The sequence below is a fragment of the Marmota flaviventris genome, chromosome 9 (assembly GCF_047511675.1).
Source record: "Marmota flaviventris isolate mMarFla1 chromosome 9, mMarFla1.hap1, whole genome shotgun sequence".
In the NCBI taxonomy this organism is placed as follows: Eukaryota; Metazoa; Chordata; class Mammalia; order Rodentia; family Sciuridae; genus Marmota; species Marmota flaviventris.
Genome location: NC_092506.1, coordinates 33,160,152 through 33,187,218, shown reverse-complemented (window position 1 = coordinate 33,187,218; position 27,067 = coordinate 33,160,152). Strand labels below are relative to the sequence as shown.

At 43.4% G+C, this 27,067-nt stretch overlaps 2 protein-coding genes across 2 annotated transcripts in view; one reads left to right on the top strand and one right to left on the bottom strand.

Moving 5' to 3' along the window:
• The window catches only part of Elp4 (elongator acetyltransferase complex subunit 4), a 270,465-nt gene extending 265,335 nt beyond the window's left edge, over positions 1-5,130 (top strand). Inside the window, exon 10 of the mRNA XM_027936724.2 lies at positions 3,252-5,130. Within this exon, the coding sequence (XP_027792525.2) occupies positions 3,252-3,383 (132 nt within the window). The 3' untranslated portion in view covers positions 3,384-5,130. The remainder of the gene's footprint in view (positions 1-3,251) is intronic.
• Positions 5,131-9,704: 4,574 nt separating this feature from the next.
• Pax6 (paired box 6) lies at positions 9,705-26,460 on the bottom strand. Its single transcript, XM_071617118.1, is given in 13 exon segments — positions 9,705-9,790; positions 10,464-10,614; positions 13,193-13,308; positions 13,407-13,557; positions 13,771-13,853; positions 14,402-14,560; positions 20,274-20,439; positions 21,189-21,404; positions 22,317-22,447; positions 23,256-23,339; positions 23,342-23,394; positions 25,974-26,034; positions 26,412-26,460. Coding segments are annotated over 13 exon segments (1,506 nt in total).
• Between the last annotated feature and the right edge of the window lie 607 nt (positions 26,461-27,067).

The window sequence follows — 27,067 nt, the reverse complement described above, 5'->3', positions numbered from 1 at the left end:
AGCCTGGAACCTGATCCTTCATTCTTCCTCCCTGCTTCACATCGCACTGACACGGTACACAGGGGAGGCCCAGAAACAAGGAAAACAAGACCCACTGCTTCAGAATTTAGACTGCAGGGTGACCACACTGAAGTAAGAGTCAACAAAAGCAAGCAAAATCACACGTAGATGCACATATTTCCAAGAGCTATTCTTGGGTTTTTCTACAGACATGAGCATATAACCAGATTTATGATGTAGTGTTCGCTTAGGAGCAGCTAATCATACCCACCCCCCAAAATCTTAGGCTCAGAAGTTGCACACGAATTCTATGTGACTTTTCTTCAAAGCCATTCAACCTGAAAGATTTCCAAGTGTGTCACATGTCACATTTAGCTACTTTTGCTATGAAGGGCTTTTCAGCCAACTGGCTCAAATTTGTTGCCCGGAAAAGCAGAGGAAGAGAAATGTTTAGCCAGTCAACTAGCAAATAGATGAGCTCCTGAAATAAATTTTATTTTGCTAGTCCTCAATAAACTGTACAAGGTTCTCCACTTAGATTATCAGAGCAGGATGACACTCCAATCAAATGCATCCTGTAATCTTACAGTTATATTAGCACTACTGTTAGGCAAATCCCCATTCAACATGTCAGAATCCAGTTGATCACTAGACTGAGCTGAGATTTCGTCTCCTGAAGACTTTTATTGCTCCCCTTTCCCCACCATGATTTCTCCTTGTCTCAACTCTTCTTATCTATAACTTGGAGTGTTCACTAATGAGGGGTACCTGTGTGCTTCTTTTATTTGTATTGCTGGATTGTAATGAAAGGAGGCACATAGAAGATGCTCTATTCACGTGTCCTTTTAGAATGCCCTGCAGATTCTAAATATTTGTCAACTCCACTTGATTTTCTAAAATGCTTAATCACCATCTGACATCATCTATGAGGTTCCAAGCATAAGTCAACACAGGCACAAGAATGTGTGCGTATATCCATGTCTTTATGGTAATTTTTTAAGTTACCGATAACCTTCAAATCATGTATGTGTCTTAGTCATTTTTGCTGTATTCATTAGCAGTGACTGCAAGGTCTTAAGGAAACATTAGAACTCAGACATGTAATTAAAGATCTCTTTCCCTCCTTCTTTCTCACATGGACATTGATAGAACTACTAATACAAAGATATATGTAACCTCAGGTTTTAGAGTTACAGTTCCTTTTAGATTCCTGACACATTCATGTTTTTATTTCTGCCTGAAATCTTTTCTGGAACAAAATAGAGCATAAAGAAATGAAAAAAATTATCTACAACAAAGAAACAAGCATGTCTTATTTGAAATATGTTTGCGACGCACAAAAAAAAAAAGACATTAATTACTTAATAAGCAATGGGCTGAGTGCTAAGGACACAAATGACTAGTCGTTGTTTGTGAATGTTAACTATATGAATGTGGCAGCTTTTCTTGACCTGCCTGACCTTTCTGACATCTCTGTTGGCTGTGCATCTGTATAATAGTGTCTTTCATCCTGAATATATTTGTATTAAAAGGTAAGCCTAGTCAACGTGAAATCAAGGAAGAAATTTTCATAAGATATTTTAAATGTTTTAAAATATTTTGATCATTTGCACACAGCTTGTGTTTATATGACAACAAACAAGCCTTTCAACAGAAAATAAACTAGCTGAGACATATGCTTGCAGATTGCAATATTTAGACACAAAAGATGGTTCTACCCTTTTCATCTTCCCCTCATCCCCCCCCCCCCATATTGAAGGGAGTCTTCCAAATGAAGGGCTTCAGCTAAGTCAGTTCACCTCTAGAAGGGTCTGCTTGGTCATCAGTGGCGAGCCCCATCCTACCTTACCTTGGTCTCCCACACCCCTTTTGTGCCCCACACAATAGATACAGTCATCTTTTGTAACTGTAGGGGATTGATTCCAGGACTCCTGTGGATACCAAAATCTGGTGATGCTTAAGTCCCTTCTACAAAGTGGTACAGTATTTGCATACAATCTGCACCCATCTTCCTGTATACTTTAAGTCACCTCTAGATTACCTATAATACCTAATGCAATGTAAATAGGTGTTATACTATATCAGTTACAGAATAATGACAGAAAAATGTCTGTTCATGTTCAGACCCACAATTTCAAAATATTTTCAAGCTGTAGTTTGTTGAATCCATGATTGTGGAATCCACTGTTTCTTCCTTTAAATTTGGATTTTTATTAAACAAATTACAGATTAGGAATGATGATAGGTAAAAGAATTTGATATTCTTTTCAAAACATAAAATATGAATATTTTTCCCTAGTTTCAGGAATTTCTATCATAAAGGTCAGTTAGAGGCCTTGCTTAAATCAACCTGTATCGACAGAAAAACAATTGGGATGGGGAGATAATTCAAAACAAAATTACACTTTTGAAAATATGGCCCAACACTGTACATTAAAAAAACTTACGAAAGCCTGTAATAGATGTTATAGTTGACCTACCTGAGCATATAAAAATTATTGGTCCTCTGATTGGTATCATTTTTTTCCTTATGTCAACCCTTGTATGAAAATTTCAAGTTCCTAGAAAAAGTATTAGCCCTGAAATAGAATTATCAGGTCAACTTATAGACAAAGAAAAACAAACATTGTGGAAACTCATAATTCTTGAGAAGTTATATTTTATTTAAAAAGCATTTTAGAGTCAGGTATGGTGGCACATATCTAATCCCAGTGATTCAGGAGGCTGAGGCAGGAGCATCACAAGTTTGAGGCCAGTCTCAGCAACTTAGCAAGACCTTCTTTCAAAATGAAAATTTTAAAGGACTGGGGATGTAACTCAGTGGTAAAGAGCCCCTGGGTTCAATCCCCAGTACCACCCCTCACCAAAAAAAAAAAAGGCAATTTAGAGTCTGATAAAAACAAGGCCTAAAGGGGAAGGGGGGAGGCCTGCTATTATTTAGGTGATATTTTTCAATGTGTGCATTTATGTAAAGAAAAATCTTAATGCATTTAGATTTGGAATCTGAAAATGTTTCACTAGGATTTTGGTCCAGTTTCTGCAATGGCTATAATTTATAAAAATCTAGTAAGAATAGGATGTGATTATATTGGGCTTCAGTCTGAAGAATTGTTTTAGCAGGAATTTTATATGCAAGACTAAATGCTGATCAACAGAGCATAATATTATATTCTGAAGTATGCTGGCAAAGGCAAAATTTAATTTTTTTTTTTTTGTTCTTTTTTTCCTTCTCCTGAAATCTTCTGCCATAGCGACTACATTTGCCTCCAGACTTGTCAGACACAGTGAGCCGCTCAAGCAAACAGGATCTGGCAGAATCCGCCAAGCTGCTGGGCCCAGGCTGTGGCATGATGGCCGGAGGCAAGAAGCACCTGGACTTCTAGGGATTCCTCCTTAGTCATTGCATGCAGAATTATGTGACACTCTAATTATGATTGCTAATAGCTTATGTAAATATTTTTCTTAATGATTTGACCCTCCAGTCCTTAAAAAACACAGTGAAGATTTCAAAAGGGGGCCACCATTCTCCTTTTTTTAACCAACTATTTGTACAGACATAATACAATAGAAATACTTCTATTTTGGAATTTTGTTTTTGCTATGTTCAGAGAAAATAGATCATTTATTTTTAATAAATGGGGGGAAGGTCAAAAAAATCAAAATACAGTGGTCATTAGGGTACTTGTGCTAAGGCACTTAGAATCATGGGAAAGCACATGTTATAGCAGGCAGCATGTGAAACATGAAATTCAAGTTATATTCAAAAACATTTTGTCTTTACTTCTGAAAAAGTCACTTGCCCCCAAAAATGCTAAGGTTTTTTTTTTTTTTTTTTTGGTAAGAAAATTTTGTTTGCAAATCTATGAAATAAATTCACATTTATATATCCTATTATTAAAATGATGAAGACAAAATAATATTTGGGGATTCAGACTCTGTTTAAGATACTTAGTGTGCCATAGTAGTTAATAAATATAAAGAACTTGAATGATAGAAAGAATAGAAAAAGAAGTTGATGGTCTTCTGTTTAATAATCCTAAACAATTGAAATCAGCACTATGAAATGGTGTCAACAGACATAATTCAGGATTGAAATTCAAACTGACAGCTATGGTAATGCTAGGACAGTGGGGGAAACATGTATTGAAGCTTGGTGAGAGATTTTTGCAGTCTAGGTCTGAGACAAAGGGGAAAATGAGATGAAGATTTCCATTGCATCACGTCAACCCTTTGTTAATTATGAACATTGGGTGAATATGTAAATTTTTAACTATAAAAACATGTCTTTTGGGGAATATAGCACTTTGCACCAGTTTTCACATAAAACACAAGGTTTTTTTGAATCATAGTTGCATATTCTCAAAGCTAAATATCATAGATTAAAAGTTAAAATGTAACTTACATATTTAAGTAAAGCATCTCAATTTTTAAAAAGACATTTAACATTCCATTAGGAGAGACTGGATTTCCAAAATACATTTTCAATTATATTAGAATATTTTGAAGCAGTTATAACTAGCATTTTCAAACAGTTTGCTTTTAATATACTGCAAATTATACTTTATTTGCTCTTGACAACATTGTAGAAAACAAAGACTAGGTTTTTAAAACTGTCTAACCAATATGATGAATGTCAGTCACTTAAAAAAAAAACCACTGTAGCATAAACACATACTGTATACAGCTTTTATTCAGAATTAGAATAATTGAATCAATGACAGTGATTTGCCAGGATGTCAAATCTCTCCATCATATCCTGTCACTACCAGTTTATTTTTTGTGATCAAAATCAAAAAGACAACTATTTTGTCACCTGCTATTTCATTAGTACTAAAAAATTGGGTTTATTCTTCTATTTTTTTTAGAATGTCTGGTTTATTTTTTTTTATCTCTTTTAATTCTAAAGACACAAATTCTTCCCCATTTTCTTTTCAAAATAAAGTTTCAGAATTGATCTGTCAGTTAAAATTAAAGGGCTTTTATATTAAGCAAGGGTGCTTTTAAGATTTAAAGCAACTTCAAAAAATCAATTTAGTCCATAGATAATAAATAATGTTATGCAGATATTCCACAAAAGCTTTGCTGTGTCCTTTGAATGCATCATGAACAAAGTGAATAAATTCAAATGAATATTTTAGTCAGTTATTATTTTAATAACGCTAACCTTTTTCTTACTGTGTTGTGATTCATTTTGCACAAACACACAACAGAACAATTACATAGCATTTGACTCTGAAAAGGAAATATGAGGTCATCAGATATGTAAATCACTTGTCAAAATACTTAATAGGTCATTGATTTACCTCCCTGGTTACCATATCTAAAAAATTAATAGCCAATTACTAGTTAATATATGCTTTGCAAATAGGTATATAAGAATTAAATGTGCGTATTTGAACCCTTATTTTTAATATACAAGAAACTTTTCAAACTCAATAAAAGTCTATTTTGAATAATAAGAATACATGGGCTTTCCAAAAAATCAGGTCCAAGAGCTTTGATTTTCTGATTCACTGGAAAGGCTTTTAAAAATAAGCCACTAGAGAGAGATGTTTTTGTTTTTCTATGATAAAAGCCCACTCTAAAAATGTGTTTTCCTTCTTTCCTTAAACATTACTTTTTTCTTCACTACCCCAGTAACTTACTACATAAAAATATTGGTCTTGAAAAATTTGAATACCTTATAAAATAGATACTCTTAGGGATGTTTTTCAAATATGAACTTGACTCAAAGACATAAATACATAAAAATAATGCCAAATGTGGTATCTGAAATGTCCTTGAATCTTTTAAATGTTTCCAGTATATGAACTTCAAAACCCTGTATGGTGTTCATTTCTTACGCTAGATCTGCCTTTCTTTAACATGAGGTAAATATTTTGACTACTGCAGTCTGCTCAGGTACTGGGGTTCTAAGACCTTCTGAATTCTTTTTAGTAGCCACCAAACAATCCACTTTTCTCTTCTTCTCTTCCATTTATTCTTTATCTCCATCTCCAGGATCTTCAAATACTAACATTAAGCCAAATAAAAATACTTACAAAGGAAGGGTCTCTGCAATCAATTCCTTCTGTATCTTTTAATTTCAACAAATGAGACACATACATACACAAACAAAAAGGGAATGGGGAAACCCCATTTACTTGTTTCAGCCCACTATTATTGTCATTTCTGAGACATCGTGTTAGTGTTTTGCAAAGATTGTTACCATCAGTAGCATCGAAATTAAGTGATACTAACTCTAAGTAACTTTGAACTTTAAAACGGAGCAGTTTAGTCACCCAGGACCAAAGCAAAAAAAAAAAAAAAAGATGAGAATAATATATATTTTGGGCTTGGTTAACCAAACATACAAAAAATGGGGGGAGGGGGCTTTTCTTTTAAGGCCCAGAGCATAAAGAAATGAGCAGGAGCATATCAACACCATCCTAAGATGACATTGACATTCACAGAACAAAGCTGAATCTTAAAATGATACAGAGAAGATAATCTTAGGAAACCTAGTTATGATAAAAAGTAGGAAGAAATGTTATGTGAGCCATATCAAAAAGCTAGCAGCTTATTAATTAAGAGTTAAGAGGCACAACTTTGGGAGGAAAAAATACACTTGGAAATTTATTACAGTAAAAAGCACATTTCATCTGGAGATATTCAGCTCTAATTCTGTTCACCTGGTTTCCCTAAATCAAATTTGGAGAAAATTTATGGGTGTAGATACTATTTTTACTGAGGACATCACAAATACACATTCTGGAAAATGGTATCAAGACATCCCTGCAGGTTTTCCATTGACAAATATATAAATATACATATCATTAAATAAATAAACAAAAATAAATTATTACAACAAATAAAAGGCCAACTCCCGGCACTGCAACCAGAGAGTGTCTTCAACCCTGTCCCTGAGAGCGCCTGGAGCTCCATTCAGAAGGAGAACTCATCTCCCTAGGGTGTGGGCAGAAGGCGAGGCAGCCGTTCCCATCCTGCTGGACCAGAGGGCTTCCGCAGCTGAACAGCCGCTTCTTCAGACTAAACCAGGCTGCGCCACTGTGCCCTGGCAATCCTGACCCTCAGAGGACATGTATACGTGCCCATGCACACACATACAGACCCTCGGCTCCCATCACTCCCCTTATCCCGTCCCAGCATGCCACACCCAGTTCTCCAAAGTCCATGTTCTCTACATAACAGAGCCATCGGCCAGCACCAACTGCCTGACCCTGGCCCAAATCATGGCTAGTTGGAAACAGTCCCTTCTTGCAGAGAAGATGTAAGCCAACCAACAGCTGCTGCAACACGCAATCATATAACCCTTCTCTGACAGTTCCCTTAGCACACATCCCTCAGGGAATAGAGACTGCAAAATGTCAGGAGGTAGAAATGTCTGCTCGGGCTATAGTACCAACAGTGCAGAAGTGCCAGCATGCAGTGCAGCCTGACACTGAGTAAAACTACATGCACACATACAAAAACTGCAATCAAGTTAGGAAGGTGTCTCTAAATGTGAAGCAACTCTGGAGGAATAAAGTTATTCATCTATAGCATGCCAGACAGATGAATCTTAATTATCTGTTCACAAACAATTCTTTAGCTAGAAAACAGTAGATGTTGAACTAGAAGGTTATGTTTAAATCCTCCAAATAATTTCTATATTTTTGAACATTTGCCTTTGGGGATTAAAAAAAAAAGAGTGCAGTTCAGAGGAATCCTGGCTCTTTTTCCCCAGAGGTTTTTGCATGTGCGAGCATTTTAATCCAAACTACCAGAACCCCCAGTCTTTTTACTGAAGCTTGCAGAAGAAAACTTATCTATATTGATTTATATGTTGCCTAGAACAGAAAGAAATAACAGTCTCAGACAGGCCTTTTTTACCCAACAAAGGCTTATTTTTTTTCCATCCTTTGCTTGGGCTCAAGCACTCCTGCCCTGCGTGCCGCCACTTTAAACATGATCAGATCTGTGCTTCATTGCAAATAACAACTGACCAACAATGGGCCCTGCTTCATAGATTTGGGAATGTTTGGCTTAAGCTGCCAATGACTGAAGGCCTTTAACTCCCACCGGCCAGTCACAGTCCGCTTTGTTGTCGTCTGTTGATGTGTCTGTGCTCATTATTCCTTGACATGCAACATCCCCCCCTCCACCCTCCAACCATCCACTACCGCACAGAAAGCAAGATTCAAATGGGAACAGCTGTAGTGGTTCAATGGGAAATGATGCCTCTTGTGCAAAGGGGAGGGAGACAGAAAAGAGAGAGGCCCTATCTGAGAAAGGCAACAGCTTTCAGAGAGTCTTGTTTAAGAAATCTACTTTTGAATATACTTCAGTGAAATCATTGTTGAAACAGGCTGACAATAGAAATCTGCCCAGATTGAAAATGCCAGCCCTAATTCAAAACACAATTCCTAGTTGGTAGCTTCCTGCATTTTAAAGTTATTTTTAGACTTTGAAAGTTTTTGAATTAAATATCTAACTGGGAAGTATTACCATTTCATATATATGTTGTGGGTGAACATGGGCACAGATCTACACATAGTTTTAATTGGAATGTTTTTCTAACACATTTCTGATTGATGCTATCTGTGAGAATTATTTCTTCAAGGATCATCAGGATGTAAAAATAGGGTATGTATGAAAGTAACCGTTGGTATTAGAATGTTAATCTAACATGGAAACAAAATTTGTAACACCACACTATAAGGTTAAAAAGAAAATAGTATAATAAAGGAAATACAAAGGCTTTGGCATGGTTTTTACAATCAACAATGGTTAATTTTGATATGTAGTTGTGAACAACTTCAAAACACTTAAGTTTAAAACTCTTGCAAGCACTTTTAATTGATTAGGAATGAAATCTAGATGCACAAAATGATTGGACTGTGAACAGTAATACAACTATATCTAAGAACAATTAACTTTTGCTGGCCAAAAAAGAAACGTATGATTGCATGAAAATGTGTATAAAACATCTATAGAGTATTCTTGTCAAATATAAATGAAATTAACTTTATTATAGAAATCATTCTGAGGATTTCTAGGGAAGACAAATACTTACATTTTGACATAAAACAAATTGGATTATATCGAAGACACACTCTACCTTTTAGCTATCAACTTTTTTCTTCCTTGAATTTATATCTTACCCTTTTTTGCACATAAACTTTATCCGTTAACAACCTTTGGAAAACCAACAGATATTTCTTACATAAATCTAGTGCATGTTGTTCCAGGTTTAATTATATGCAAAGGAATGATACAAACTTGGAACATCAGTCCATAAACTATGAACAGATGGGTAGAAGTATTCGATATATCTTGATAAAACTCTTAAATTCGTGGCAAATCTGTTGACCATGGTTTCCTTTTTTTTTTTTTTTCTTTAAACAACTTCATGACCAACACAGATCAAACATCCATCCAGTCTACGTTGTTCTTTTTTTCATTATAACATACAAATGCCCATTTACAAATAATACACCAAAATGAATAAAAGTTTGGATACCAAAATGAAGATTTGTTCCAACTGATACTGTGCCTTCCATATGCAAAGGTCCTTGTTTCAAGTCCATTCCCCAGAAGTCCAAAACAGGACACAGTTGCAGAATGAAGTGCTTCTAACAGACATCTTTCTTTCTTTCCCGAACGTTCGACTGTTGTGTCCACATAGTCAGTGACTGAATTAACACAATTTCCTCTTTTTTTTTTTACTGTAATCTTGGCCAATATTGAGACATATCAGGTTCACTTCCAGGAACTTGAACTGGAACTGACACCCCAGGGGAAATGAGTCCTAGAAACGGATGAAAGAAATAGACATTGTGGCTATTCTCCAGACATAAGCATGCAGTATGAATTTATAGGGTTTTTTAGATCTCTACGACTTTCTAACATTTTTTACTGTATTTAAAATTAAAAACATATTTGAACAAACAAAAGCCATGCTTTCAGAAACTGGACAAGTTGTATACACATACTGAATCCTAGTCCCCCTAACCCAAAAGAAAAGAAAAAGATTCTACAGATACGTATGTATAGAACTTGACCTAGAAAAGCATCTCTGGAAGACTACTGTGGTACTTCCTAGTTGCAGTGGAAGTCACGGAGGAACTGGGAGATGCAGAAGTGATCCAGAAAGCACCCAGAGTGCAGCTCAGTGGGCCCTCACCATAACACCTTTGGCTAAAACCTGTCCTCAGAAAGCTGAAACTCTCAGGCCTTGTCTTCGTACACAACTCCTGTTTTTCAGGAAACACTACGTTTTTGTCTATACAGTGTTAAGTTACTAACTAGCCTGACTAAATTTTCCTTTTGAGTTCACTTTCCCAGGAGACAAGGGTAGAGAAGAGTTGAACACACCCTGACACAAGCCAGGAGGTTCTTTTTAGGTAAACTGTGACTGCAGCACGGGGAGATCAGCTGTAGAGGCCGCCGCTGCAGCTGGCAGAGGGCGGAGGGTGGCTCACCTGTTGAAGTGGTGCCCGAGGTGCCCATGGGCTGACTGTTCATGTGTGTCTGCATGTGAGGGGGTGTGTAGGTGTCATAACTCCGCCCGTTCACCGAAGGGCTGGTGGGCAGCATGCAGGAGTACGAGGAGGTCTGGCTGGGGACTGGGGGCTGAGAAGAGAAAGACAAACCTATGGTTACTGAGAAACCCAGTCACATTCCCAGGCTCCCTCCTCCCCAGGAACTCTGCCAAGAAGTCTGGTCATTGAAAATGCCTTCATGTAAACTTCCATATGAGAGATCCAAGGTTGGTTTTCCACTGGCCACAGCCAGAATAAAGCACCTGCTCATCAAACTTCTAGAGCACCATAAATGCAGACACCTGTCCAGCCAAGCAGTTGGCATTACCCATACAGTGATAGGACTTTTGTCCATGTTTGTCTTTTACCTCTGATGGCATCTTTAGAGAACCCACAGCATGAGGACTTCCACTAAACACATCCTTTCTTCCTGCCAGTCTATATCTATTAGGGAACTCTGTGAACCCCCAAATTCCACATCCCAAGCTTTGGGGCAGAGAGCAGAGGGAGAAACTCCCAGCAAAGTCTGTCATAGGGACGTTGGGAACCTTCCACAGCTAGACTCCTGGGATTCAATAGTCTTTGAAGAAGCAGATTCAGGATGACCTCGGGTTAAAGCAGTCAGAAGTGTCAGGTAAGTATAACACATCCCCATCCTGAAAATTAACTGTGACTTCCTAATGAATCCAAGAGCCTTGATTGAGTTGTATCCAAAGTGTGTTGCTACCCTCCCAAATGGTAGTGTTGAGGAGCTAGCCCTTTCTCCTAACTAAGAAATATGCAGAGTTGGAACAAGACCCCTCTTGAGCTTTGCGGGGGCTATTCCAGGACAGCAAAGTTGGGATAAATTAATAGAAGCATTATGTCAGCAACAAGAGAGATGATAGAACTATTCTGCTCTGCAAACAGAAGCGCTGCTGAACATTCCATGCCACATTCTCAGAGAGGGTGACACAACAGAGAAATTTCAGAGGAAAATACCCGCCCTCTGCAAAATGGCTGAGGATTTTGGTCAATGAGATGAACATCTATTCATCTGACAGAACTAGACTGGCCACCCCCCCCCCACACACACACACACACATACACATGCTCCAAAATTCAAAAAACAGTCTTGTCTAAACAGTAAAATTATTGATAATTTCTATTTTCTTTATGCTTCATAAATGCATGATTTTTAAAAGTCAATGTTTGAAATAAATTGACCCCATGTTAGTCTGTATGAGGGAACAACTCTAATGTAACAACACTATCTATTTAATAGTTTCTAATTGCTTTCTCATATACACATTTTGTTATCTTCACAGAAACCTGGATGTTGCTACAATATATAAAACCGAACCAGACACTCTGTGGCCTTATTAAAGTCAGATGATGACTGCTAACATCAAGTTCAAAGAGGCAAACAGGCCTTGAGGGCCCTGCCAGAATTTCATCTTGCATTTGTTTCTAATTCCTACAATCACTTCCCTTAGGCAATCTGACTTCTGGAAAATTCCAAGGCAGTTAAAGCAACACCAACTAATGGGCTGTTAATCCCTTAATTTACATCAATTGCACTATGGCCAATAATATCCAGATGCAATAAAAATAAACATGTGAATAATTCCTCTGAAGTTGCTTATCTAGCTGCTCCTCTATTAGTCTGAAGACTGTCAGACATTTAGTTGTTGTTATTTGGATTTGAAATCCGGCAAAAGATGTTCAGTGGAGAATAAACAATCTGTATAACCCCAGAACTGTTTCCAGCAGGGGCTCTTGCTGGCCAATCTCACACCATCAGGCATCTCTAATTGTTGCACAAACAAGACCTCGGAAAGCCGCTGTAGAAGGCCCACCAGAAGACAGATTTGTTTTATTCCTCCCATCAAAAATCCATCCAGCAACAAAGGTCTAGTACACCTCACTTGCCTTATACAACTTACATTAGAAAGATCTAACCTTGTAGAGGGCCTAGCAATATAGGGACTGGTAAATACTTGGGACAGAATCAACAATGGGAGTGGGTTATTATACCACATGAATTGCATCAAGCTTTCCAAGCAGCTAGGAGTGCCACAAACTTGTCACAAAATTAATAGCCAAGACACACACCATCTTCAGCAAATGCTTCCTATTATGTTTTTATTTGTAAGATGTAGAAAGAAAACTAACTTTTCCACCATATGAAGTCTATCTCACTGTGTAAATGTGAATCCCATTTCTAATCCATTTTTTTCTTCCTAACTAGTTTATCACATATACCCTACATCATGTCCAAAATGCATATACACATACCATGTTTATTAATATGAGCACATTAGTATAAACCCAAATTTTATGAATATTAGCCCCTTACTATTTCATAATATTTCAGTATTATGCAGGTTTCACAGGCACCCAAACATGCCTCACTACCACCCAACATTATCAAGCTAACATGATGTTAAAAGGCAGATTAACTTGACTGAACAGGTCAGGCGTTTTGCTTGTGTTTTTTAAAGGCATGAATCAATCAATCAATCAATCAACTAAAAGAGACTGGATTGACTGTCTCAGACTTGACTGGTCAAGCTGATGACTGTCATGAGAAAGGCTCCCAAGGGTGCAGACAGCTGATGAGGTAGCAAGCCTTAACCCATTCCCAACCTCTGCTGGGCCCCTTAAAGAAAGCAGCCAGCCTCACTTACTTGCATAGGCAGGTTGTTTGCCATGGTGAAGCTGGGCATGGGTGGCAGAGCGCTGTACGTGTTGGTGAGGGCAGTGTCTGTTCGGCCCAACATAGAGCCAGATGTGAAGGAGGAAACTGCAGGGAGAGAGAAACAGCAGATCACCCTGGTGAGAGCCAGAGCCCACAGTAAACAGGATCAGACACATTTTTGGAGCTTTAGTATTTCAAGTTACCAGGTGTGGTGGGTTGTGGAATTGGTTGGTAGACACTGGTGCTGAAACTACTGCTGATGGGAATATGACTAGGGGTGTTGCTGGCCTGTCTTCTCTGATTCCTCAGTTTTTCCTCTCTTCTCCATTTGGCCCGTCGATTAGAAAACCATACCTGGACATGGGATGGAGCAGGTTAGCCCAGTGCCTGCTCCCAGCCCAACCCCATGGTTGGCACCTCCACAACCACCCTTCCCCAACCACATGGCAGCAGACTGCACCTGTTACTATTTACATAAATTAATGGCACTCCTGTGAAGCATCTTTGTCTCCAGAAAAAGTATATGGGATGAATCACAAACTATGAAACCACATAGTTGCTGGGTACCTGTATTCTTGCTTCAGGTAGATCTATTTTGGCTGCTAGTCTTTCCCGGGCAAACACATCTGGATAATGGGTTCTCTCAAACTCTGAAAGAGTAAGTTGATTTTATATGTTGTGCCAGAACTACACAAAACATGTGAACCAAGCCCGGGATCAAGCTGATTCCTGCCTCCCCACTCCTGTCACCTCTAACCAATTTCTTTTGCCTATTTGTGTTGACTGGACTTGGAAGGACTTTCCCACCAGAACTAAGTTAAATTTTCTCTGTAAAGCTATTCAATGAAAAAAAAAAAAAAAAAAAGATATTCAATGACCTTTCTGTGTCTGAAATAGCCAAATCATCATTTTTCCTTTATAAGTCTTTTAGTCTTTAGATTATTTGTAGATGAAAAGAAGAAAGAAAACACACACGTGCACATGCAAGCGCAAGCGCGCGCGCGCGCGCGCACACACACACACACACACACACACACACACTGAAAAGATGCCCAGAGGAAGAAAAAAAAAGACAGAAAGAAAAAAGAAACCTTTTCAGTCCTCTATGCAAAGGGCCCTGGCTAAATTTAGCTCTTTGTACTGAAGATGTGGCATTTACTTTGATTTACTGTTTCTCTACTTTGAAAAATCCCTTCACCTTTCTCCAGGGCCTCAATCTGCTCTTGGGTAAAGGATGTTCTATTTCTTTGCAGCTTCCGCTTCAGCTGAAGTCGCATTTGAGCCTCATCTGAATCTTCTCCATTGGAACTGATGGAGTTGGTATTCTCTCCCCCTCCTTCCTGTTGCTGGCAGCCATCTGGAACAAAAAGAATAGGAAGAGAAGAAAAATTTGGAGCTTCCAAAAGGGGTCTGCAGCATTGATAGCACAGTGGTGGACACAGCTACCTTCCAAAAGGGGCCCCGATACAGTCAGAAACTCCAAGAGCAGTGTATTCTGACAGTCCCCACAAAACATTTCTAAGCTGTCAGGCTTCTTTTAATGAATTACCTGAACAACACTGATTACCTGACTACTATTTCCTTTCTCTCTGTTTTTACCAAGCTGAGACTAGACAATATACAAGCTAAATAGCAGTTCTTTGAATGATAAAATGAGTACTAAAATTTCCAATCAAAATGATCTTTCATAAATAACCCTTCTCCCCAAATGTCTCACCCAGCTCCCTTTTCCTACAGAATGTATTTACCTATGGCTGTGTTGGGAAAATAGAAGAGTGATGTTCAAGATTTCAGCTGATCTATAATCAGTAATTCCTATCTAATCAATTAGATGTTGATAGGTTTGTAGAAAATGCTATTAAGAAACCAAACCAAGCTTGTAATCTTTTTAAAAAAATATTTATCTAGTTTTTATTTGAATTCTGCACAGTCAATTTCATTTTAAAGGTTGTGAATTTAGAAGTGCTCGCATTGTTCTGCAGTTTTATTCAACTATTGTATGAGTGCGCTTCGCCTTGACACCTATTACGAGCACAGCTGTAATTATATCATCACCAAGAACAGGCTATAATTGCTGAAAATGGAATTTTATATTTAGATAAAAGGACTGTCCATTCTTTGTAATGTGTTGCACCAGAGAAAAGTAAGATTTCTTTTAAATTTTTAACGTGTAATTTTAAAAAAGAAATAGTAGCGAGTTCACTAACTAGCTAAATATGCTATGCTGCAGCTGAAACCTTGGCATATCATTTAAGTGGTACATTTTTAATTAGGGCATTTCCACCACTTTTAATGTAATTTCTATCATTAAACAGGGGAAAGTTTTATTGTTTTCCCTTGCTGCTTGGATGGTGAGATGTGCACTTGGGCTAGATGTCTCTGCCTTGCACCTTGCCTGTGAGGTCACATCCTGTGCGAAGGGAGGGACTCAGGCCCTGGTTGGGCCTCTGGGGCCATTGTAGGCTAGGTCCTCGATCTTGATTCCTGAGGACCCTGGGGGATACTAATAGGGGCTGCCAGCTCCTGATCCTAGAAACTTGGCCAGTTGCAGAGGTGGGCGGGGTGGGAGGCCTTGGTGGGAATCGACTTGGCCAGGAATATCATTTATAACCTGGAGACAATAGGCAGTGCCTTCAAAGAGTTCAGGGAATTGTGACAGGATCTAGTGGGATCTTTTCAGGAACTTTGAAATGTTTTAAAACCCCAACTTTCTCCCCCATTTAAACAGGCGGATTCATCGGCACTGGCCACCATATGGGCCCTTGGAGATCTATTGAGATGACCACCAACACTTGAATAGCGAGGGGCTGCTTTTCAGCGCCACACAATGCCCCGTGAGTAAGGGAAACTATTAAACTCCTGGGGCAGGAGCGTTGGCAAACTTTCGTGGGCAGAATTTTGAGGCCACAATGAGCACGGACAACAAAAGGATTCTCTTGAGGCGTGCAGCGGGCCACATTGTGTTACAAGAAGCCCAGTCAACAGACTTTTCAGCGAAGTGTGTTAACCCCTCTGCTCTGCTATCATTAATCACTGTCCGAAGAACGGGCGCCTCGGTGCTATTTAGGGCGCTTGGCTGGGGGGATGGAGGGTGGATGGGGGGCCAGGGCAGGGAATGGAGAGAGGCAGGGAGGGTGGCTGCGGACCACAGCCGGATGGGGGGGGGGGGGTGGCGGGAAGGCGGAGGAGGAAGACCAGAGGGCGGGGTGAGAGAGGGAACTGGAGGGTGGGGAGGAATAGAGGGAGATGGAGGGAGAAAGGGCTCGAAAGAAATGAGCCCAGAAAAGTATAAGAAGAAAGGTCAGAAAAGAATGCTGAGAGGGAAAACAGACAAGACAGGGAGAAAGGGAGGAAAAGGAAGATAATGGAGGGAGACTGTATTAGTAAACAATGCGAGGCTCTCGCGCCCAAGTGTCTGAGAGTTTTCGAAGCGCTTTTCAGGAGAAGTGAAGAGCGCCCCCAGCCCCACCGCCATTATTTTTGGGTTCGCTGAACCAGGAAGACTAGAAACAGCCCTTTCTGACCAACTAGACAGGCCCATCAGTGGAGGCCCCACCTAGTCCCTTTTCTAGCACATTAGATCTTGCCAATTAAACAAAGCTGCCAGGGTCTCCCTCAGAAGACCCCTGCAGATAGCGTGCTCTGCTTCACTCTGCTTCTGTGACATCCTGATTTTTAAAGCATGGAACTTGATATTCACATTCATTCATTCTCACATTCATTCATTCTCATTCATATTAATATTCTCTCTCTCTCTCTCTCTCTCTCTCTCTCTCTCTCTCTCTCTCTCTCTCTCTCTCTCTCTTCCGGGGCTCACACACTCTTACACTTGCAGGGCCCCTCTTTCGCTGATATGCGCCTACAGCCTGACCTCTAAGGGGAGAAGTCAACCGGGTTAGGGGAACTCGATTTTGAACCTTAAAAAGGAAAAAGAGAAAAGAAAAAAAAAAGTGGAATTAGAAGCCAGCCAGGGGAAAGCCAGGGCTGCAAGATTCCTCCGCGAAGGCGCAGATGGAGCTTTTGCTACTTTAAAAGTAGCAACTCTTATAGTCCAGCAGTGACAAAGTGGTCACTCAGATTGGGAGCCTTTTTTTTTTTTTTTTTCCATTTAGTGGATTTACTTTTACCCTTAAACCTTTTAACAAAATAAAGCTAGAAGTTGGATTTTGAATTTCCCACATGATAGACGTAAGTGGCGGACAATTAAGATATCTTCTTTAAAAGGAGCCCCCTCGGAGCCGCGCAAAGAAGGGGCCTTCAATGGGCGCCGTCCACCTTCCAGCCTAATCCGTGAGAAGGCGAGTGAAAGCGCCTCCCATTATCCCAGCCCCAGGACCATCTGACGCTGGGGATAGGATTTGTTTCCTGGAAGAAGGAGAGGGGGGTGGGAGACGCTGGGAAATAAAATCATTCCTTAGTTTCTTAGTGTCTTAATCAGTGAGGCGGAAAACAAGCAAGAAAAGATAGCAACCCGGTTGCGGCACCTTTTCAGCTCTGGAGCGCGGATCAAAACATTGTAGCATCTGTTGAAAGAGAGACTGACTAAATCCTATAGAGGGCTTGGGTATTGGGGAGGGGGGGTGAGGGGAGGAGATAAGACACTGTCTCCGTGATCCCTAAAACCACCAAATCGCTGGAGAATTGGGTCTGGATAGAGTTGTATCTTGTTGTTGTCAGCCCACGTCGTCACGATTTTATTCACAGCCGCATGGCGTTGATCAGATGGAAACCATATTTGTCTCCCTCTGAGACCTAACCTCGCCTTATGCTTTTGGAGTAATGGACTCTTTTAAACCCAAGAACAGCTTCCCGGACTGGGAAAGGGGACCAGGGAAGGAGGGGGGCCCTCTTAGCGCCAAAAGGCGGGAGGATTTCCCTGGGAATGTGAGCAGAAGCTCGCCACCCGTGCCCGGCCCCCCGCATCCACAATACGGTTAAGCTCGGTTCGCACCACGCGTCCTCCCCACTGGGCGGGGACCGTGGCAGGTAGCCTAGGAGAAAATGCACGAGCGGGTTGGTTTTGGGGGGGTGTTTTTTTTTTTCTTTCTTTCTTTCTTTTTTTAGAAGTGGGTTGGGGTTGGCAGTTGACAACCCGGAATTCTCTAGCAACTAGACGCCTAAAAGTTAAAGAACTCCTGAACTATCGCCACCTCCAATCCAAGCGTCACTACCAGGCCCTGGTAGTTAGGTTCTCACTTCCTGCCCTACTACTGGGAAGAAAATCTGCCTAATCAGGCACCTCTATGGAAGCTGCTGCCCTTGGCTTCTGTCTGGGAGAGGGGCTCATTCCATGTGCCCCAAGTAAACACGATCCCTCATGCTAGGCCAGAGTGGAGGTTTGAGGCTCTGCCCTTCCAGGCCTGGGCCCCTGGGCCAGGCGCCCTCCCAAGACATCTTGGACCAAGTCTGCCAGAATCTAGGCGAGGGAGGGGCCAGAAGGACTTCAGATTACTGGGGAGAGAGGGGTGGACCATAGGGAGAGTGAAGAGCATTGCTTGGGTGTGTCCAGTGTGTGCACGTGGGAATCCTACAGTTCCAAAGGTCAGGCAGGGGTGGGGTTGTCTACACTCAGCCAGGTCACTGGCTAGTCTCACTAGAGGCAGGAGGGGGCCTGGACCAGCGTGCGTGCTGCACTCCCGGAGACCAAGGGTTCGAGGCCCATGCGGGAGGGGTCCCCCAAGGGAGCCAGGCCCCGCGCGTCAGGAGGCCAAGCGACCGCGCTGGGAAACAAGAAGCGAGCGCTTTGCTCCCTATCTTCCCAGTGTCCGTCCTATATTGTTTTCTGCTCTTAAAACTGACATGTCTAATTGGCAATTGGTGCCGAATCGTGTCCAGAGGTCTCTTGTGGAACATTTCTACAGCTGTCTCCTTCAACTAGACGCTTATTCATGTCGCCTTAATGAGAAACAAAACGTTCTCTAATGAGCAATTACAGAGCGACAGGATTGTTCCCATAACAAATTCTTGCGAGTGACAGAAGCATCCTTTGTACCAGATATTTCGCATACTGTTACCGATTTTCCCTTCCCTAGCCCGGCTCGGGAGAGACACAGGGCACCCGAAGCTCGTCCGAGAGTGCACGGACGCGCCGGCAACCCAGTCTCGGTCCCTGCGCGACCGCCCCTGGCCCTGAGCCCCCAGGCTCCGTTATGCTCCCGGGAGTGAGACGCCACGTCCCATTATCCTGCATATTATCTCCTTGTCACAAGGACAACAAATACCGATTAATCTTCGGAGTAAACTGTTTCCTAGTCTTGACCAAACTACCTCGGTGTGTGGGGGGAAGAGGAAAGCCAGCCGACCCCCTTTCCCACCCGCCCCTCTTCCTTCATCGGTTCTCACAGATCCTGGAACGTTCCAGCTCCCACCTCTCTTCCCAATCCAGGAGGCACTCCGGGAGCCCTGAAGTCTTCTCACCCCACCACTTGTAAACAATCGCCACCCACAGAGTGAGAACTGGGGGGCCCAAATGGGTTAAGAGGGGAAGAGCAAGAAGGGTGGCTTGTTTTAACTGGGAGACCACCATTGCCTATGCCTGTCCTCTCTTCCTCGACGGGGCCCAGCATCTCCCTGCTCACCTTATTATATGCACCTTACTCATAGTCACATAATTTGTCAATTGCAGTAAAAAACAAAATGATACAACTATTTACCTCACAGTCTGTCGGTGTGTTAACTTGTCACACTTTTACAGCAAGGGGGCTTCCTGTGCATTTTAATGTCAAATTTGAATAGGACACAGTGCCTTGAGCTTACACGCACACACATACTCCTACCCACAAGGACACCCGCGTGTGCTTGCACACACACACACACACACACACACACGCACGCGCGCGAACTTCATACTACTCTTGACATACATAACCTCATATTCTCAGGCCAACAAGATGGTTCAACAAACACCACCTACATACAATGCAATTTGATATGTCCCAGACCTTGGAATCCAGTCTTCCACTGCATTCCCCAAACACAGAAGCCCAGAGGAGGAAAAGGTTGGGGGAGAAGAGGATGGGCAAGAAGGGGTTGCACTTGTGGAGTTTGGAGAATGGTTACTTGGGTTTTACCTTGCGTAGGTTGCCCTGGCACGGAAGTCCCAGGATACCAACCCGGGCGGGTGCCCCAGCTTCCGGTCTGCCCATTCAACATCCTTAGTTTATCATACATGCCGTCTGCGCCCATCTGTTGCTTTTCGCTAGCCAGGTTGCGAAGAACTCTGTTTATTGATGATACCTGCAAATCAAAGCAAAATCAAACCAAATTGTAGGGTCTCTTGAAGACACAGTCACCCTGTCTTAAGTACCATCTCAGTTCTCCCATAGTTTTAAACAATAACCCTAAACACATTAAAAAGCTCTCAGCCTCTCTACCATAGTGATCGAATTTACACCTACATCTGGTAAAGATGAATAGCCATAATTTTGGTTATGGAAATTGAGTTTGGTTGAGAGTTGGGGGACTTGGGGAATAGAAGCCTTCACCTTAGCCAGGTGTCTCTGATATCCTAATTCATACAATTACTTTGTTTTGTTTAAAGACTTCCCAGTGAAAGGTTTAGACTTGGTTGGAGATTTCTTTCATTTTATTGGTTTTATATTGGAGCAGAAATGGATGTATAACATCTGAAAGAGGGTTCAGGCAGGTGTGTTTGGAGGAAATTAGAATCTGTTTTTTGTTTTTCTTGTTGATTCAAGTGCCCTTCCCCAGCGCCTCTACCCTAGGGTTTACAGCATGCAAATGAAGTGAACAACTCCTCACACTTGACTCCCATTTTCCAGACAGTCAAAAAAAGAAAAAAGAAAAAAAGTCAGGGCACTCCACTTAATATCCCCAGGTACAGAGGAGATGTGTGTCAATCAGGGAAGAGACATTGAAAGAGAGACACTGGGAGGGAAGGGAGTGAGAAAAAGTAAAGATCGAGATGCCAAAGAGGAGAGTGTGGAGCTTAGGGCAGGTAAGATAAATGTTCTCATTGAACTTACACTTGGTATGTTATCGTTGGTACAGACCCCCTCGGACAATAATCTGTCTCGGATTTCCCAAGCAAAGATGGACGGGCACTCCCGCTTATACTGGGCTATTTTGCTTACAACTTCTGGAGTCGCTACTCTCGGTTTACTACCACCGATTGCCCTGGGTCTGATGGAGCCAGTCTCGTAATACCTGCCCAGAATTTTACTCACACATCCGTTGGATACCTGCATAGGGGAAGTGGACAGAAAACCACATTATTAATAATTTCAAGACAAAAATAAAATTGTTTAAGTATGCATTAAACAATGACAAGCTTACGTTTTGATTGTCCAGCACTTGGACTTTTGCATCTGCATGGGTCTATAACACAAAAATATACCTTCAATGGTACGAGAACTTACTGTAGAGAGCTTTTTTTCTTAAAATTACATTTGTAGCCCTAAAAACTACAAATATGATGATACTTGCAAACATTTTGAACTCATTTTTAATTTAAAAAAAAACTGTTTTCCTAAACACTGCCTGAAGATGCATCAAAACGGAAGTCAAATTGCTTTTTGTGTGTGTGTGTGCTGATCTTGCTTTAAAAGTGGTTTTTATGTTTTAAAGAGCAAAAGGGAAAATGAGCAGAATTTTTACTTTTTTTTCCCTTGAAAATTTGCTCAACTGAGCAAATGTGAGTTAAGGAGGGGTAAATGGCATTTGTCGTTTAAATCTATATATTCTTCATAAGCATGAAGAATGCAATCAAATATCTTAAAGCCCCAGGTAAGCATGGGATGGGGAGAGGGGGATGAAATTATGCCAGTTTATGTAACTCAGCTCATTACAGTTCATAAACTGTTACCACAATAAATGTCCTCACCAAATGATAAGAGTTTTTTTTAAAAAAAAAATCACACGCAATTTTTTTCTTAAGCAGATGGATTAACTTATGTAACTGACTCAGGTTGAAAGAGATAGGGAAGGATGGTGGAAGGAGAGGGGAAAGAGGGAAGGTAGGGGAGTGGGGTGGGGACTGGGGTGGGTGAGGGTGGGGTTCCATAATTAGCAGTGTTTACAGTAAGAAATGAAGAAAGGGCGCTGAGAGTGGAGGGCCGCGGGGGCGGCTAGTGGGGCGGCGCCGGGAGGATCACCTGCAGAATTCGGGAAATGTCGCACGGCCGGGCCCCGCTGTGAGCTAGCTCTACGATCTTCTGCCGGGTGGAGTCCGGCAGTGGCCGCCCGTTGACAAAGACACCACCGAGCTGATTCACTCCGCTGTGACCTGAAGAAAGGGAGAGGAGTGGAGAGGAAAAGAAAGGAGAGGAGAGAAAAGAGGAGACGAGGAGGAAGGGCAGGAAGGAGAAGAAAAAGGAGTGGGGAGAGGAAGAGAGAAGAAGGAGGAAAGAGGAAGGAATGAGGGAAGGAAGGAGGGAAGGGAGGAAGGAAGGGAGGGAGGAAGGAAGAAAGGAAGGAAGGAAGGAAAGAAGAAGAAGACGACAACCACAATGCATCCTCAGTTCCCTGCCAAACCATGCCAATCTCAGATGTCAGGTCCTTGATATTCATCAAAGCAAACCACCAACAACAGGACCACCAGCCATGCAGGACAGTAGGCAGGCCAGTCCAAAATACAATCTATTCCTTCCCACGGGATTGCTGAAGGACCAGACACATATCAACGGACAAGAACACATGTACCCCACTACCGACCCCATCCCATCAACACTCCCAGCCCACTGCCCCACTTGATAAACACTTCAGCCAGCCTCTGAACCCACAAGGAGCAAACAGCTAGCTCTAAAAATCTCCTCCCAAAGATTCCCTCTGAGTGTCATCACAAACCGTGGATTCTACAGAGCCTAGACTTAACCTCCAAGGTCTCTGCAGTGTTGGAACAGGGATCCTTAACAGCCCTGCAGTGCTCCCAGAAACGTTTGCGTCACGATCTAAACTCTGGCGAAGGCGCCGCACAGCACCGGGGTTTGTATTGTATTGTTTTGTTTTGTTTTAATAGATGGGAAAGGAGAGGAGTGGAGAAAAACCAGAGCGACAAATCTGTGGCTAGTGAACCCCAATCTAGGTCTCCACGCCTCCACAGCAGGCAAGAGGGTCAGAACCCCTGCTTGGCTCCAAGCAGAGTGGTCCACCTGCCGCAAGTGGGGCCGAGAGCCCTCAGTCTTCGCACCCGCTACTGCTCGCTTTCCTTCAGCTGCTGGACTCCGCCCTCCCCTCAGCCGAGAAAACATATTAGCAAAAAATGAAAAACAGAAAAGGAAAAAGACCACATCAGTGTCCCCCAACCTTCCTTTATCTTGTATCTCACAACCTCATCCCATTGTCTGATCTTAGAGAATGGGGGGAGGAAGAGAGCACCTTTTCTGTAGCCCTCTCCTCAGAAACCACAGACTCGCAAATAAAAGCCAAACCCCAATTTCCACTTCCTTAAAAATCTCCAACCTGCAGCCCCGACTCTAGAGTGCAGCCCTCCCAGGAGAAGATGTGGCTCCCTGCTCGGCTCTTCTCTTCTCTCTTCTCTCTTCTCCTTGGAGCCTCCTGATAAATTGACTCCAGGAGCCTGAGCTTCTTAGCAATAAATAAGCTCCAAATATAGAAGAGGGGGGAAAATATGATGAGCCTCTCTGACATTTGTCTTTAAAATAAAACTAGCTGCACGTCAAGTTTGAGCTTAATTTCTGGAAATAGGCGGAAGTCGCTCCGGATCATGCATGGAAGGCTAATTGAAAAGATCAGTCGGGGCGCTTGTGGCAGCCTTGTCACTTTGTGACAGTGCTCCGCTCCGGGAAATTGCATCGTCACGACAAACGGGACCGTGATAAAACGACCCTTTCCGTCCCTATTTGTAGATCACTCAGACGAGATTGAACTGCACTCATTTCCCCTTCGAGGGGAGCCGCGTTTTCAGGATAGCCCAAGGCTCGGGGCTGGGGGGGGGGGGGTGGTCACTGAGGGGGGGGTTGGAGCCTCAACTCTATGAGAAGTGACAGGCATTTGGGAGATCTAGGTTCCGGCCCGGGCAAGCGCAGGCCAGGACATTGATGGGACACCGCTTCTCCAACAAGGCCTAGCCTGTGCTTCCGGTTTCCACTAAATTCCCTTTATTGCCTTCCTTTGCTTCCCAACTCCTGTCTACCGCTCCAGCTGCTGAGGCCCACCTCTGGGCAAAAGGAGCCTTTATGTAAAAAGAAAGGCTGTCCCCTCTAGAGAAACCAAGACTTCCCCAACTTCCTGCCTAGCCAGGCAATTCCCAGTCTACGAATGCCAATGCAGTGTGAGTTCGCCCAATCTCAGACCTCCCTCCTTCTCCCCCACTGCAAAAATAATGTGCCTGCCACCTCCGTAGCCACGGACGGCGGGTGCCGGCCCAGGAGACTCCAGGGCCCGGGCGCCTCTGCCAGCATCGAAATGGCAGCGAGGAAGCGTAGCTCTAAATTCCCCTTCAGAGGTTAAGCCTCAATCATTGTGTCCCTTCCCTAGGGACCGCTGGCGCTCTCGCCCAGTGGCGATGATTATGCGCCTAGAATTCGACCGCGAAGCATCTAATAAGAAAACATATGGTGTCAATTTGGATGCTCCGCGCCTTGCGCACACCCGGGAACTAGCAGCACAAAGCCCTGCGGGCCGTCCTGCGACCCCGCGCCCCTCGGAGCCCGCCGGCCTGGCCGCAGCGGCAAAAGCTCACGGCTTTGCGCCCGGGCCCACCCTAGAGCTTGAGGCTGGGGAATCTGAGCTCCAAGAGCAAATCTCCACCACCTTTGTGCCCTTTGCTGAGCTTCGCGCCCAGCATCCCCTGCGGCACCAGGGGGCGACCAGCGCCTCCAGAAGAGATGGTTGAGGCACTGGGGAGCGTCTTAAGTCTTTGCGTTTAGACAGGGGCAGGTTGCTAGAAGACCTAGGCCTCCCACACTCCCAGTACAGTTGTATCCTTAAGCCATGTACTGATCCTAACCTCAACTGGGCCTAGCTTCACTGGGCCTCGAGGCCGCTAGGTCCTAGCTCTAAGATAGCCCGGCTGCACACCAGCACCTACCGACTAAGCAGGAAGGTGGGTGGGGCCCCAGGGGTCTGGCAAGGGAAAGAAAGGCAGGCACAAAAGCAGGGGACTGAAAGGCACTTCGGGCCTGAGAAGATCAAGACCCACGCAGTTGCCGCTGCCAGGGCAGGACTTCTCCAGTTACTGGGAGTAGCCTCTACCCTCTTTGCAGACCCAGTAAACCCTGCTCTTGCGGGCACCCTGTAACAGCTCCATGGTGCGGTTTACCACCTCCACCCTGCTTCAGGCCTGGGTGCTCGGCTCCCCTTCCCTTCTAGGCCCAGGCCTAGAAGAGGGGAGGAGCTGCACTGAGAGTGACTAGGGGAGGGAAGCCCCCCACCCCGCCCTGTCGGTGGAGACTTTCAGTCTTGGCTAAGCCTAAAGGGGCCTCCTTCTGGTCGCGCCACCAGGAGAAGCCTTCGCCCCGCCCTGTTCAGCCCAGCCCCTCTCTCTGGGGTCAGAGCCCGGGCAGGGGCGGGGAGGGGGGGTGAGTTACAGGATTTGGGGGGGATGGGGTTTCTCTACCGCAGCTTCGAAAACTCGGGCGGGCTGTTCTGAAGAGCCCAGCCCCTACTCTTCCAGGATCTAGAACAGCAGAGTGAACATCCTCCCCTCACGGGCTACCAGCGCAGGTCTCGGGCCTCTTCCCTCGGGCAGGCTGCCTGGCCAGCACTGGCGCCGCGAGCCTCTGCGCCCTCCCCTGACCCGCGGGTCCGCGCCTCCAGCCTGAAGTCCGCGAAGGACCTGAGGCACTTACTGTTCTGCATGCTGGCGCTGGCTGGGGGCCACGGGATCCCACGGGGCTCGAATATGGGGCTCTGTTAGCAAGAAAACAGGAGTTAATATTAGGCCGCTGCACCCAGGTAGGCCTGAACTCCCACCGAGGAAGACCTGGGGCCAGTACAGGGGAATACTCTTAAGAAATTGATCCACTCAACCGCTTGGGGCGATCTTAGGGTCATTTAGCTTTGCCCTCCAGTACATGCAAGATCTATCCTTTGGACTTCGAATAAACTACTCCAATATATCCTATCCCCTATCCGTTCATCCCAGATTCTTCAGCTAACCCTCTAATCCGGAGAAACAGTGACCTGATTTTGAATTTTTTCTTCCATTTGAACTATATAGTGAAGAAGCATTCTGAAATAGTTTGACTCTAAGGTTTTGAAACCCAAAGCAGCATTGCAGAACTTGCCTGAAATCTGTGATGTCTGTCCACTCTTATAATAAAAGGCCTCACACATCTGCGCTCCCCTAGTTAAAGTCTTCCCCCTAAGACAAAACAGAGGGAGAGAAAGGCAGGTGAAACTGTGGCTCAAAAGCATAGGTAGATGGACTCTTTGAGTCCCGCTCTCAGGACAAAACAGTGCATCCAGAACTCAATCACTCTGCATTACATCCTTATTTCCAGTGGCTTCTCCCACAGAAATCCCTACACCTTGGGAAAGATTGCTCTGGCCTGGCTTGGGAAAATTGGAGAATCTAAGGAGTTGGGGTCCCACTTTTGAAAAAATATCAAGAACCAGGAAAAGGCGGAGGGGAAACTAGAGGAACAGTGGAGAAAAGAGTAGAGCTGGGGAAGAAAGGTGACTACTACCTGAAGTTTGAAGGTAAAAAAAAAAAGGGTGGGGGACCTCCAAGAACTTCCTGGGGCCTGAGGCCACAGGTTGGAGTAGTTTGGAGGGCTGCAGGCAATAGGCCTTCCTTCTGTGAAGATTTTCACCACCTTAGCTGTCCCAAGACTCCTGTAGCCAATTCTGGTTACCCCTTTATCCTTCAGTTTCCTCAACATCTTGTTGGTCAGGGTCCCATTCTCCATCTATCTTGCAGTCCTCCTGGGACTTTGCAAGT